Source organism: Fukomys damarensis, unplaced genomic scaffold (assembly GCF_012274545.1).
Source record: "Fukomys damarensis isolate Sample0158 unplaced genomic scaffold, DMR_v1.0_HiC HiC_scaffold_11, whole genome shotgun sequence".
Lineage (NCBI taxonomy): Eukaryota > Metazoa > Chordata > Mammalia > Rodentia > Bathyergidae > Fukomys > Fukomys damarensis.
In genome coordinates, this window is record NW_022900923.1 from 46,778,025 (window position 1) to 46,790,823 (window position 12,799).

Genomic DNA, 12,799 nt, shown 5'->3' on the forward strand with positions numbered 1-12,799 from the left:
CCCGCCGGGCCCGCTCTAGAGCCCGACAGCTGAAGCAGGCAGGTTCCGCGTGGCACTGAGAAGGGCCAGCAGGCAGGCTCGGGGTCTGCAGTGGGGTCTGCGAGGCCAACCCCTACCTCCCCAGAGCAGCCTGCCAGCCCCCCAGAGGTGGACAGCAGGGAGCGGGCAGAGGGAAGGCCCCAGCTCAGCCTGGCCCATGGCTCTGCTCTTCCTGGTGCCGAGCTGTGGAGGCGCAGACTTCCCTGTTCTGGGACACAGGACTGCCTCGGGGCTCCACACACGGCTCTGGGCGCGGACGGTGCTGCCCAAGAGGGCGCCGTGGACGCATTTTCCTGCCCCTGTGAGCTCGGGATGCAGGGAGGGGCCTCTGCATAGGCAGTGTCTCCTGTCTCTGGAGGACGCTGGAAGCCCGGAGCCAGGACAGAGCACGCAGGGGAGCAGACCCCTCAGTGTATGGGACCTCAGGAGGCCGGGACACCCCACAAGCACCCGCCAGAACCACGGGCCTTCCCACAGGGACCTCCACCCCATGGTGCACCGCTGCACTCACACTGCACCCCCAGCCTCGTCCAAACTCCCCCAGCCACTGGGCTGCGCTCTCTTCTCAGGGTCCAGGAGCTGGAGCCCGGATGGCCCTTCCTCTGCCGGACACAACTGCACCTATGCACCCCTCCACAGGCCCCGGCCCAGCCAAGCGTGAGCCTGATGTTAGTCTTCCACGCGCACACGCTGCCTGTCTCCTTCGCCTGCAGCCCCCCCTGTGTCCCCCATCATGTATCCAGCCCTGGGCATGGCCTGTGTTGACTGCTGAAACAGACGATGACTCCAAGCTGGCGTGGTGGTGCATATCTGTGATCCCAGAACCCTGGGAAGCTGGGCAGAGGACAAGTTCAAGCCCAACCTGAGCAAGTTAGGAATTTAGTGAGGCCTTTAGTGTCTCAAAATAATAAATGAAAAAGGGCTGCAGATGAAGCTCGGTGCAAAGGCCGGCTTAACCCCCTGTACCACTAAACAGACAAACAAGAATGTGGCAACTCCAGAACTCTGACACAGTCAGAACGAAGTTCACTTCGGGCTTCGCCTGAGCTGCGTGAGAGGCTGGGAGCTGCAGAGCAAACCCAGAGCACATCTGCTCAAGCCTCGCCCAGCAGGGGAGTCGGAGAAGGGCCATGGCCAGGCACTGCTGTGACACCGCAAAGAGCCAGCAGCTCTCCGGCACCCCAGGGGGAGTGCCTGAGTCTGCACTCTCGTCCCACAGCGGTGCACCGTGGGGCCTCACCGCCAGCTCCGACCCTTTGTGCATGCTGCACGATGTGCTGTAGCTGACAAAGGACACACTTGTCCTGGGTATTCTGAAAAGCCAGCGGGCTGGGTGTGATGTGCCCGGCACCCCCAGCACTGGGGAAGGCTGAGGCGGGAGGACGGCAGGTGGGAGCCCAGCCTGGGCATTTTATCAAGAGCCTGCCTCAAAACAAAATAAAATTAAAGTCAAAAGGACTGGGGAGGAGCTTATTTCAATCCCCACTCACACCACACACACAGAGTTTATAAATGGGTGAAAGACTTATTTTTGCCGTTGTCCAGGATTTGTTCCCAATCCCTGCTTTTGGCCTTTACATAAGTGATGAATTCTAGATTCTTTTGCAACCTGTTCCCATGTTACTCAGAAAATGAAATTTGGTGATCAGACCTGTTTGTCTCTCTCTCCTACAAAGCGACCCCAGCAGCTTCGACTCTGGCGGCAATGGGTCGGAAGGCAGAGGACGACTGCAGCTCCTGGAGGAAGCAGACAGCCAACATTCGCAAGACCTTCATCTTCATGGAGGCGCTGGGGTCGTAAGTGTCGGCACCTGGCTCTGGGGGCCCCGGGCCTTGGGTCTGAGGTGGACAGGCTGGGGGAGCACGAGCCCCTGCCCGCAGCTCTGTGCCCTCCTGTGCCAGTGAGGTGGCGCCCGCCCTGCTTCTGCAGATTCTTGCCCTAATCACAGAAGAGCGGAACGAGGGTGCTGCTGAGGCTCCTGCCGCCACCTCACTGCACCCCATCCATGCCCGGGCCGACCCCACTTTGGACAGCTGCACTGTAGCCCATGGGGTGTGTGGAGCCCCTCGCGCGGGCGGCCTGTTGGCCGGCAGGCCGGAGACAGCCTGTCTGGAACTGTGCTCCTGCAGCTAGGCCTCTCCCCCCAGGCTGCTCTCTACTCCACGACACAGGCCGCCAGCCCGGCTGGTCAGCTAATTACTCGGCGCTACTGGGCCCGCGGGCGGAGTGGGCCACTGGCTGTCCTGCAGGCAGGCTTTTCTCCATTGGCTCAGCCTCAGCTCTGCTCCTCCAGGCCCTGGCCGGGAGGCAGTGAACTCAGGGCCCACAGACAGGAGCAGGGCATGGTGCGAGGAGACCTCCGCTCTCCCCACACAGATGCAGGCGGGCTCCACAAACAGGGGAGCTGAGCGCTGGTCACCAGCAAAAGGCCTTTGCCTCTGCCCAGGAGGCAGGGTGGGGAGAGAGGGTCTCAGCAGGAGGGCGGCCCGAGTGAATGGGAAGTGGTTTGCCAAGCAGCCCCAGACAGGAAGGAGGAAGCCGGGCGCCCCCTCCCTGTCTCCCCCTCTTCCCCTCCACCTTGTGACACTCCATGAACCCCACTGCACACAAGCCTGAACCTACAGGGACAGCCGGACCCAGAAGAGCCTGCCGCCCCAGCTGTGAAAAGCTGAAAGAGCAAAACAACACGGTGAACACCAGTACCCCCAGCCCCGGCTGTTAACCCCCATCGACAGCCAGCCTCCCGACCCTCAGGGTCTGCATCTGAGTCCAACAGGACCCAAGATGCCGGGGATGGCACCTGGTCCTGACCCCACTGTGCACCGCCCAGGCACAGTGTGCAGTAAGGACTGCAGAGGCCAAGGAGGAACAGCACTCTGGGCCGTGGACCCTGTGTGCTCGGGGGAAGACGGCGCCCCAGGCCACTGCGCCACAGTTACCAGGGTGAGGTGTGCTAGACGAGGGCACCTGGGCAGAGCGGGCGGCCTGCAGGGCACTCGCTGGACCCCGTGACACAGGTCTTTTCTCACTGGCCCTTGGCTCCTCTGAAGCAACCACCAGAAAGACCGGCTTTCTTCAAACCTGGGCAGCCATAGCAGTGAGCCAAATAGTCCACAGCAGGGGATCCACTGCTCAGGCCCAGGCCTGCTCCTTCCTGCCCGGGATGAAGTGTTCGTCCATAGCCTCCGAAGGAGTGGAGAGCTCTTCACAGCAGGAAGTGTGACCAGGTCCTACTACAGCGAGCATCCTGGCTCCAAAGCCCCGCCCATCTTGTCTCTGGTCTCTGCTACCTCTACTGCTTCTCACAGCTCTCTGCCCGAGCCTTATGGTGGCAGGGTTAGGCCCTTTGATCTGCCACCTCTCCCCCATACACAGTACGTGATAGCGCGGCCAGGGCAGAAGAATGATGAAACCCTCTCAAAGTGCCGTAACTGCACGACTCTAGGGGGCGCCATTAACGAGCAGTGCAGTGTGAGCGCTTTCCTCACAGTCAGGCAAACTGAAGGCCCTAATTTGACATCAGAGGAGGCAGTGTGAGCTTTGAAGCCAGTGGAACGTCGGAGTGGCGGGAGACAGGATGGGCTCTGGCAGTGGGTTCCATATGCCATGCTGGAAAGAATCTGTGAGGCCACAGTGAACTGTTACTGCACAGATGAGGAAAGCAAAGTCTAAAAACGAGAACACACAGCGGACCCTAGCCCACACTTCTTGCCCGTCCACCGCTTCATGTACGTCGAGCGCTTTCCCTACACAAGCGTGCGGGAGCTGGCTCGATCGTCCTGTCGTCCCCACCTCCGGCTTCCCAAGCCAGGCCGCCCCTTCTGACCTGCTGCAGCACACCTTTACTTTTCCTCCCTTAAAGCTGAGCTCAAAGCTATTCTTAGGTCAAAGAGCCACGTGTGGGGTCCCGTGGCTAGACTAAGGGGTCGCTGTGTGCAGATGAAGGCAAAAGCGTCCCTTTCCCTTGTGTGGGAGTTGCTGGGAATCGCGGCAGTTACCCATGAGTGCGTACAGGAGAGGGCCTTCGAGGCGAGCAGCTTCTGCCGGTGCTGGGCGGGCCCAGCCTGCCCAGCCACCCGAAGGACACTGTGGTCAGAGCCTGTGCTCTGCGGTCTCACAATGTGCCGTTCCTCTCCGGTGCCTTTTGCGCAGACTGCTACGCTAACAAATTCCCACCCCAGCGCCTGACACAGAGAGGTCCCGGCAGCTCAGCAAGCATGCAGAGAACATCTCATGGCCATTTTTGCACAGAATCCTCGCTGCCTAGAGGCTCCTTCAGAACAAAAACGCACTTGCCCTTTCGTCTACAGTGTCTCAGGCGCAGTGGTGCCCAGGAGATCCTGGCGCGAGAGTGACCCGGGACAGTTGTGCAGACCAAGCTCTGAAGGCTCCAAGAAACTCTTTAAGTGCATCATCTGGGGTCAGGGACCCAGACCCAAAAGGCCACGCTCTGTCTAATGTGGCTTTTAACATCCAAGGCTCAGCTACCTATCCTTCGAGAAGACACAGAGGGCAGGGAGCGGATAGCTCCCTCCTCAGCTGGACTCTGCCTGCTCTCTGTATTGCTTAGTTGACCACATCAGCGTTCCAGGAAAGGTAGCAGCGATGAAAGTACCTAGTGCACTCAGTGTTGATCGACATCAGGAACACTTAAGTGCTTTACATATTTTGGCTCCTTCTCTAAGCAACCAACCTCAGGAATCAGTCCGCACTGCCGCTTCTCAGACGAGGAAAACGATACACAGACGCTAAGTGGCTTGAGATTCTGACACGGACAATGGGCACAGCAAGCACCCCAGCTCCCTTGCTGTTCTGCTGGGTTCTGTGGATGCCTGCCTGCCCCACAGGCTGCTGGGTTCTATTTGAGGCCTTGTGGGTCCCACACATGAACACGGGTGCTGGGTCCCCTTGTGCTCCAAAAATTGATTCCAGTTGATTATCACCATCCGAAAGTCACCCTCCCTAGTGCCCCTGCCCCGCTACTCCAGGGGGCCACACCGCACCACACTGGGAGCGGACTCTCTTTAATGGGGAAATCTCCACAGCCAAAGCGGAGTGTCTGGGAGTTGTCCCGAAACTGTAAGAACAGGAAAGCACTTGCCTCACCCCTGACTAGAGGTCAGATCACTTCCTTCCCCTGGGATAGGTGAAGGAGAGCACCCTGGCACATCAGATAGGCCCTGTTCCGATGGAAATTCCTGTCAGCTGCGCCTCCCTAAGTCCACCCTGTCGTCCCACTTCAGAACGTTCTCTACCCTGCCAGAACTAAGTTCCCTCTCTTGGTGTCTTCCCCCAGGGGAGCTTTCTCAGAAGTGTTCCTGGTGAAGCAGAGGGTGACCGGGAAGCTCTATGCCCTGAAGTGCATCAAGAAGTCACCCGCCTTCCGGGACAGCAGCCTGGAGAACGAGATTGCAGTGCTGAGGAAGTGAGTGGTCCAGGGTGGGTCAGGTCCATCCCAAATGACCTTCAGGGACTCCTGACTGGCAGTCCGTGCCTGGGGCACTGCTCCCCGACTGAGCTGATGGCTGGGATAGTCAGGCAGCTGGCCAGGCTGACGCATGGGCGGAGCTGGGCTGTGCACATGGGCTAGGGTGTGATTAACCCAAAGGAACAAGAGTCAGGCAGCCATTGCAAAGGTCAGTGAGAAGGAGGCACCATAAGACTTGGAAATTAGTCTCAGCTTTGTCCAAAGCAAACAGAGGTTCAGCACCCAACATCAGGGTGGACACTGACCAACCCTCAAATGTGGGCAGTGAGACCTTTACAAAGAGCCCCTGTGGAACTCCTGGCTGCACCAAGGGTGTGCTGAGCACACTACAGGGTCAGGACCACAGGGCCAAGGCAGACAAGGTCCTCACACTCAGGAGTTCACCTTTCCTGGGTGAAGGCCTTGCAGCTCCAACCCAGCTGATGTGAGGACGCCAAAAAGCACCATGTGGGGGATACAGAGACTTCCTGCACTGCCAGGGGTCTAGGAGTGCAGGCACATTTCACAGAAGGACCTTGGCTGGGGAGTAGAAGCTTGTGGGAGCAAGAGGGGCGGTGCAGAAAGGGAGTTCGGGCCAAGAGTGGCACAACTTTAAGACACTGTGGAAGGGCAGAGCTGTTAAGGAAAATGGGAACTGGAGCCCTGAACTTGGTGTGAGTAGCGTCCAAGATGGGAGAAGAAACTAAAATGTGAAAAGGGCCTGATTACAAAGGATCGCAGGTTTCATGATAAAGGCTCTTTCCTATGGGCAAAGAGGGCTTTAAACAGGACTCATAATGGGCTGGTGTTTTAGGGCCACCTCCTTCCACGTAATGGAACAAATAGGAGACCAGCAGAGAGGGTGGGAGGCCCCTTACAAGACTTTCACAACCATCTGGGCACGAGGTGGGTGAGGAAACAAGCAGAGGAGCCCAGCTGACTATCTCAAGAAACATTCTGGAAAGAGGTGTGTGGGTTTGGGGTTGGCCAGTAAGAAGACAGAAGAGAAATGTATTAAAAATGATCCCGAGACTGAGCACACATCCAATACATGGGACATGAAACCATTTCTTAGGAAGGAGAACAAGAAGGGCAGATTTGGAGGAAATGGAAAGAAACTGGCAGGAACTCTGGGGTGGCTCTCTGGCTCTCTTACCGTGACAATGACTTCTTCCCAGGATCAAGCACGAGAACATTGTGACGCTGGAGGACATCTACGAAAGCACCACTCACTACTACCTGGTCATGCAGCTGTAAGCGGAAGGGGACCCACCTCCTCCGGAGGCCTGCGGGCCAGGAGCCCCAAGGGTTGTCAGCCGGAGGGAAGGGTGACCATTAACAGGCAAAAATCCAGAGCTAGGTCAAGCAGCTATAAGTGCTGGGTCCATCTGGGGTCAGTACGCTTCTGGCCATGGCTGTGTCTAGAGAGGCCATACGGAGGCAGATTCCTGAGCTGCAGCCCACCAGTACAGGGCCGTGCGGTCTTGGAGATGGGCTGATCCTTCAGAGCTGCCACTGCTGACCCAGGTCTAAGCAGCTCTTTTCCTCCTGACTCCCAGGGCCCAGGAAAGAAAGATGGCAGGGAGTGAGGGCCCGGAGCGGCACCAGGACCCGGGCCATATGGTACCCACGGAGCCAGATCAGCAGATTAGCACGACCACACTGTGGCTAACTGGAGGCAAGAAGGAGAGGCCGAGTGTTGCTCAGGAGCCACCACACCTCGTAGGGGCACTCACTGGCTCCCTGGAATTTGGGCTGTGGACAGACCATCTTCCTGGGGCTCTGCCCAATAGTGCAGCTGAGCACCCAGACAGAAACGGAGCGGTCAGTGCGTCCACTGGAGAGGCCCACACCACCCTGTCTGCTGTGTGTGGGTACAGTGGGCAGGGACAGGACTGGAGCCCCAGGGAGACAGTGCGGGGCCTTCACCCCAGAAGAGAAAGCCTCGTAGTGCGTTCACTGAAAGGGTGCCTCTCTTGCTCTGCTAGGAGCCACCACAGGGCATTAAGTGCAGCATGACACAGAAACATGAGGAAGATGCCACAGGTGAGGTAGTCCCTCAGGGGCAGCAGTGAGCTTTTCAGCACTCTGGAGTCCTAGTGCTGACCAAGAAACTTCCAGGAAATGTAGTGGAGTGGGTGACAGGAGCTGGGGCAGACCAGGTCTTATGCTCGCTGACCCCAGGACTCACACTATGTGAGTCTCCAAACACCCTGCGCTCCTAATTCCAGCTCTAGGTGGCCCTGCCTTCCAGAAGAATGAAAAAAGCCCCATAGGAGCAGTCCGCCCTGCTCCATGTCCAGGGATCACTGGCTCCTGAGGCAGCCCCAAGGAAGAAGCTCCAGAGATAGGTCCTGCTCGGTCCCAAGATGGGGCGCCCAGGCACTCCGAGGCCCATGTAGCCCCCTTCCGGCCACAGCCCCTGGGCACCTGCCTGGCCAGGCCTCCTGTGTCCCCGCCTGCAGGACAAACACATGTGCATCTCCACAATTTGAACTGAGGACCCTCTTCCTGTGCCCACAGTGTTTCCGGCGGGGAGCTCTTCGACCGGATCCTGGAGCGAGGTGTCTACACAGAGAAGGACGCCAGCCTGGTGATCCGGCAGGTCCTGTCGGCAGTGAAGTACCTGCACGAGAACGGCATTGTCCACAGAGACCTAAAGGTACCCGGGCAGGATGCGGGCGCCAAACCAACCGTGGTCCTCAGGAGGCCACAAGGAGCGTGAAAAATAGGAGCTCTGTGAGGCCTGGGCCACTGAATTCCCCAGGCCTCTTCTGCCCTCAGATTCCTGAAATGGCCGGCGGGGGGCACTGAATTGGCAGTAAAATTTGCGCCTTGGCCTTCCCTGAACCTCTCACTACACCTTACCCTTAGGGGTGTAAAATAATCCCCCCATTTTAGAACCCAATCCAAGTCAAGGGCAGCAAATACTTATCAGGGTTACATGGCCCCTTGGGATGGCCACAGGCTTTGGTATGACCAGAGGCCATTGAGAGTGTAGATTCCCTCAAAAACCAGACAGTCCTGGCATGGCTGTGACACGGGAAAGGGTCACCGGGCTGAGCCATGTCAAGACCGGATGAGCCACAGAGCACTGGGTGCAGGAGGGAGGTACGGGCGGGGCAGAAGTGAGCAGGAGCCCAGGGCTCAGTGCCCTGAAAGTTCCGGGAGGGGAGGAAGACACTGTGGGCTTCCTCCTCCCGCAGCCAGAGAACCTGCTGTACCTCACCCCTGAGGAGAACTCGAAGATCATGATCACAGACTTCGGTCTGTCCAAGATGGAGCAGAGCGGGGTCATGTCCACGGCCTGCGGGACCCCAGGCTACGTGGGTGAGTAGGGGCACAGGAGGGAAGTCACACCCCACCCAGAGAGTGGGTTCGGTGTCGTGCGTCATCCAGGCAAAGCGTCTGCCTTGGAGGCTGAGGCCCAAGCCACGCTGGTCTAAGCCAGACTGCCCCTCCCTCCCTCCCTCCACGGCCTGCACTTCCTGCCTAGCCCTCCAGAAGACAAGGCCACAGGCCCAGATCCTGTCAGGCCCAGATCCTGTGTTTCTGGCCAAACATTCACCCCGCTCTGGCCACTTGAGATCCAGCCCCCAGCTGTGGGCCTGGGCACACAGCTGTCACGCCCCCTGGAAGCACCCAGAGAGCTGGCAGACGTGGCCTCAGGCCTGAGCAGCCCTGTTGGGTCCTGGGCCTAGGGAGTGAGCTGAACTCCAGGACATCACCTGGACCCTTCCTCCTGGCTGGGCACCACCTGCTCGGGGTCGGAAAGCAAGAAGCAGAGCCCCGAGGCAGAGAGGGAGCCTGTTTGCTCTCAGAAAGGAGCTGCAGTGGGTGCACTCTGGGGGTCTGTGGGACACAGGCCGCTGCCTGCCAACTGCCTGGCCTCCACTTGAGGCCGTGACAGACGAAGCTTCCACCCAAGAAGGCACCGGAACTGGGGGAATGTTCCTGCCTGTGCTCTCCTACTCTGAAGGGCAGATACAGCCCTTGCCCTGGGGACCCCTGCCTGAGTAGGGAGACGGCCCGGCCCAGAGATAGGGGCGCCAGCACTGGGGACCCCCGGTCTGATGGCAGGGTCTTCTGCGGAAGTCAGCCTCCCAGAAAGCCGGTCTCCCAGGGACGCGGCCCTGCCCTTGGGGACTCTCAGGCCCATAGAAATGCTGCCATGCCACCGGCCACCCCTGTCCCTTAGGCTCTTCTGGGCCTGCGCCCCAGCCCTCTCCTCTCCTCCAGCCCTGACTCTGCCATTCGTCTGCCGCAGCTCCGGAAGTGCTGGCCCAGAAACCCTACAGCAAGGCTGTGGACTGCTGGTCCATCGGCGTCATCACCTACATCCTGTGAGTAACCGCGGAGCCCGCTTGCTCCTCCTTCCCCATCCCTGCCTCGGCACATGCACAGCACGTGTGCACTTGCATGTACGCACATGGCCCCAGAGCTCCTGCTCCTGCTGCGCACCGAGTCAGACCAGAGCTCCACCATGCCCTGCACAGCCTCCTGGGCCCCCCTGCTCTGTACCCGCCAGGCTTTGGAAACAGGGGACCCAGCTTCCTGCCCTGCTGCCCTAAGCCCAAGGCAAAGCCAGGGCTCTCAGCACACTCCTGCGCCCTCTCCTAGCCCAGCCGCCGCCCATGTACAGCAGATTCTGCTTGGGGAGAATAATCTTCCAGCAGATGTTTGCCCCTGGTGTGGACTGTTCTGTTCCCTCAGACTGTGCTTACCCCACACACGTGAAGACTGTCTAAGTCACTGAAATGCCCAGTGGGACTTGAGATCCTCTTGCCTCGGCTTCCCAGAGGCTGGGATTATAGGCATTTACCATTGCACCCAGCTTCCTACTTCCTCCTTCGAGATGTTCTGTGCAGGGAGAGGTGGTGAAGGTTTGGGGGAGCAGGCACACAGTGGCCTTCTGGGAAACCGGGTTGGGGCCAGCTCCTGCGCCTGGGGAACCTGCGTCGCTCCGGCAGCAGGGGCAGGTCCACCTCCTGGCTGCACTGCTGGCCTGGGACCTCAGTGCCCACCCATGTGCACAGCAGGTTGAGGGGAGGCTGGCCGGGGGGCACAGGTGGCTCAGTGCCACATTTGCTGTCCCGCTGCAGTCTGTGTGGGTACCCGCCTTTCTACGAAGAGACTGAGTCTAAGCTTTTTGAGAAGATCAAAGAAGGCTACTATGAGTTCGAGTCTCCATTCTGGGATGACATTTCTGAGTCAGGTAAGGCGGTGGGTGTGAAGAACAAGATAGCAGGCTCAAGGCCAAGGCTGCGGGGAGCAAAGCTGACAGTCCTGGCCCTTCAGATTCCTGGGGAGCCCACAGAGCAAGCTGCCAGCGGGAGTAGGGCCGCCCTCGCCTGGTTCAGAGGCAGAATTACTGGGTCTGAGGTTCACACTGCTGTCTACCCAGAGGCTGCCACAATGGGCAGGGCAGGGAGCAATGAGTGGGAGGCCAGGAGGGCAGAGCCAGGGTGGAAGCCCTCTGGGCATGAGCTGCGACCTCGGGGTCAGACACAGCACAGCACATACCACGCAGGTGTGCAGAGGCGGCGGAAAGACAATCAACTGGAACCAACAGGCACGCACACGTGCGCCACGTGCTGGTGAAAATGTAGCACACGTGGTGCAGGCACGCGCCTCATGGCCCGTGACACGGCAGCACTGTGTGGGAGAAGCTGCCCACAGCCTCTCCTTGGGTGGCTTATGGCACGTTGTTAGGTGGCTTAGATTTTTTTTCCTCTCTTTTTAAAACTCAAAATTGCCTCTTTGGAAGATGAGCTAAGGATGCGTTCACTGCCGCCCACAGTCTGGAAGTGAGTCTCCATCACCCATGAAAGTTGTCTTAGCTGTTGTCTCTCACTGCTCCCGTAGCCAAGGATTTTATCTGCCACTTGCTGGAGAAGGACCCGAGCGAGCGGTACACCTGTGAGAAGGCCCTGAGGCATCCCTGGTGAGTGAGAAACGGGGATCCCCGGACCTCACCTCCCGGTGCCAGAGCCAGACGCGGCGGGGACTGGTGTCACGGCAGTGCTGGGTACTAGTGAAGAGGAGCGCCTCTCCTTCCACGCTAAGTCAGAACCTGTTCCATATGAGGGGTCTGAGAGCAATCACGGAGCAGCCAGTTGGTAAAACAGGCGAATAAAATCTTGAAACGCTTTTTCACCTGCTCCCCTGCTCAGGATTTGCAGTAGCTCCCCTCCTCCTACCACAGTAACCCCCGCTTTCCAGGTTCCCCGACCTGGCCCAATCCTTTCTCTCTGATGCATTTCCTAGGATTTCCACAGACCTGCGGCTGCCCCTCTCCCTGTGCTCTTTCCTTGCCTCCCGTGTCACCTCCTTTAGGGTCCGGATCCCTTCCCTGAAGGGCTGACTCCTGTAGCCCGCGCAGACCTCCCTGTGTCGATTCACTCGGGAGCTCACCATCGCCTGTCTTCTCTAGTCTGCAGGCTGCAGGCTCCCGGGGGTGGCCCGTCTCACTCCCCTGGTCCCTAGTGGGTGTGCACGTGGCACGCGTCTGAAGAACACGGGACTGGGAGGGAGAGGGTAGCTGGTGGCCCAAGACCTCACAAGAAAGGCTCCAGGGGACCCGGCTTCCACTCCCACGCAAGGTTTGAGTGAGAGCACGGGGGAGGCACGGATGCCCTGCGAGGCGGGCCAGCCAGTTTCCAGGACAGGGCTGTATGTGCGTATTTTAGGCTTTGCCGGCCGTGCCATCTCCTGACAACTACTCAGCCCTGATGCCGTGGCCCAGAAGCCACCTCAGAGCTGAATGGGTGGCAGATGGCTGCATTCCCCTTATTTGAGAAACACAGCCGACAGGTGGATCTGCCCCTGGGCCGCATCTACCAACTGCGCTCCTAAAGTATCTGGTTTTGCCAGAGCATGAGCCCGCGCACCCTGCTCCAGCTCTACCCTGGGGCTCCCCTTCCCCTGGGCTCTCACCTGCCCTAGACACAGCTCCCGGCCCACCCCAGGCTGTGTCCACAGCGCCGGCAGCCAGGGTCTCTGCCTGCACCCACAGGATTGACGGCAACACGGCCCTGCACCGGGACATCTACCCCTCGGTCAGCCTTCAGATCCAGAAGAACTTCGCCAAGAGCAAGTGGCGGGTGAGCTGCCCTGGGGCCTGCAGGCCGGGATGGGGGCGTGGGAGGTGGTGGAAGGCACCCTGTTGAGTTCCTAGGACCAAAGAGCGAGCCGGGGAGAAGGGGCCGGTGCGATCCTGACGCGCGGTGCCTTCCCAGCAAGCCTTCAACGCGGCAGCCGTGGTGCACCACATGCGGAAGCTTCACAGGAAC

At 59.3% G+C, this 12,799-nt stretch overlaps 1 protein-coding gene across 1 annotated transcript in view; it reads left to right on the forward strand.

The window, feature by feature from the left end:
* The window catches only part of Camk1g (calcium/calmodulin dependent protein kinase IG), a 21,648-nt gene that overhangs the window by 6,429 nt on the left and 2,420 nt on the right, over positions 1-12,799 (forward strand). The window contains exons 2-10 of the mRNA XM_033761987.1: positions 1,716-1,836; positions 5,337-5,465; positions 8,031-8,169; positions 8,714-8,837; positions 9,775-9,850; positions 10,610-10,722; positions 11,373-11,451; positions 12,523-12,610; positions 12,746-12,796. Coding sequence (XP_033617878.1) covers positions 1,745-1,836; positions 5,337-5,465; positions 8,031-8,169; positions 8,714-8,837; positions 9,775-9,850; positions 10,610-10,722; positions 11,373-11,451; positions 12,523-12,610; positions 12,746-12,796 — 891 coding nt within the window. The 5' untranslated portion in view covers positions 1,716-1,744. The remainder of the gene's footprint in view (positions 1-1,715; positions 1,837-5,336; positions 5,466-8,030; positions 8,170-8,713; positions 8,838-9,774; positions 9,851-10,609; positions 10,723-11,372; positions 11,452-12,522; positions 12,611-12,745; positions 12,797-12,799) is intronic.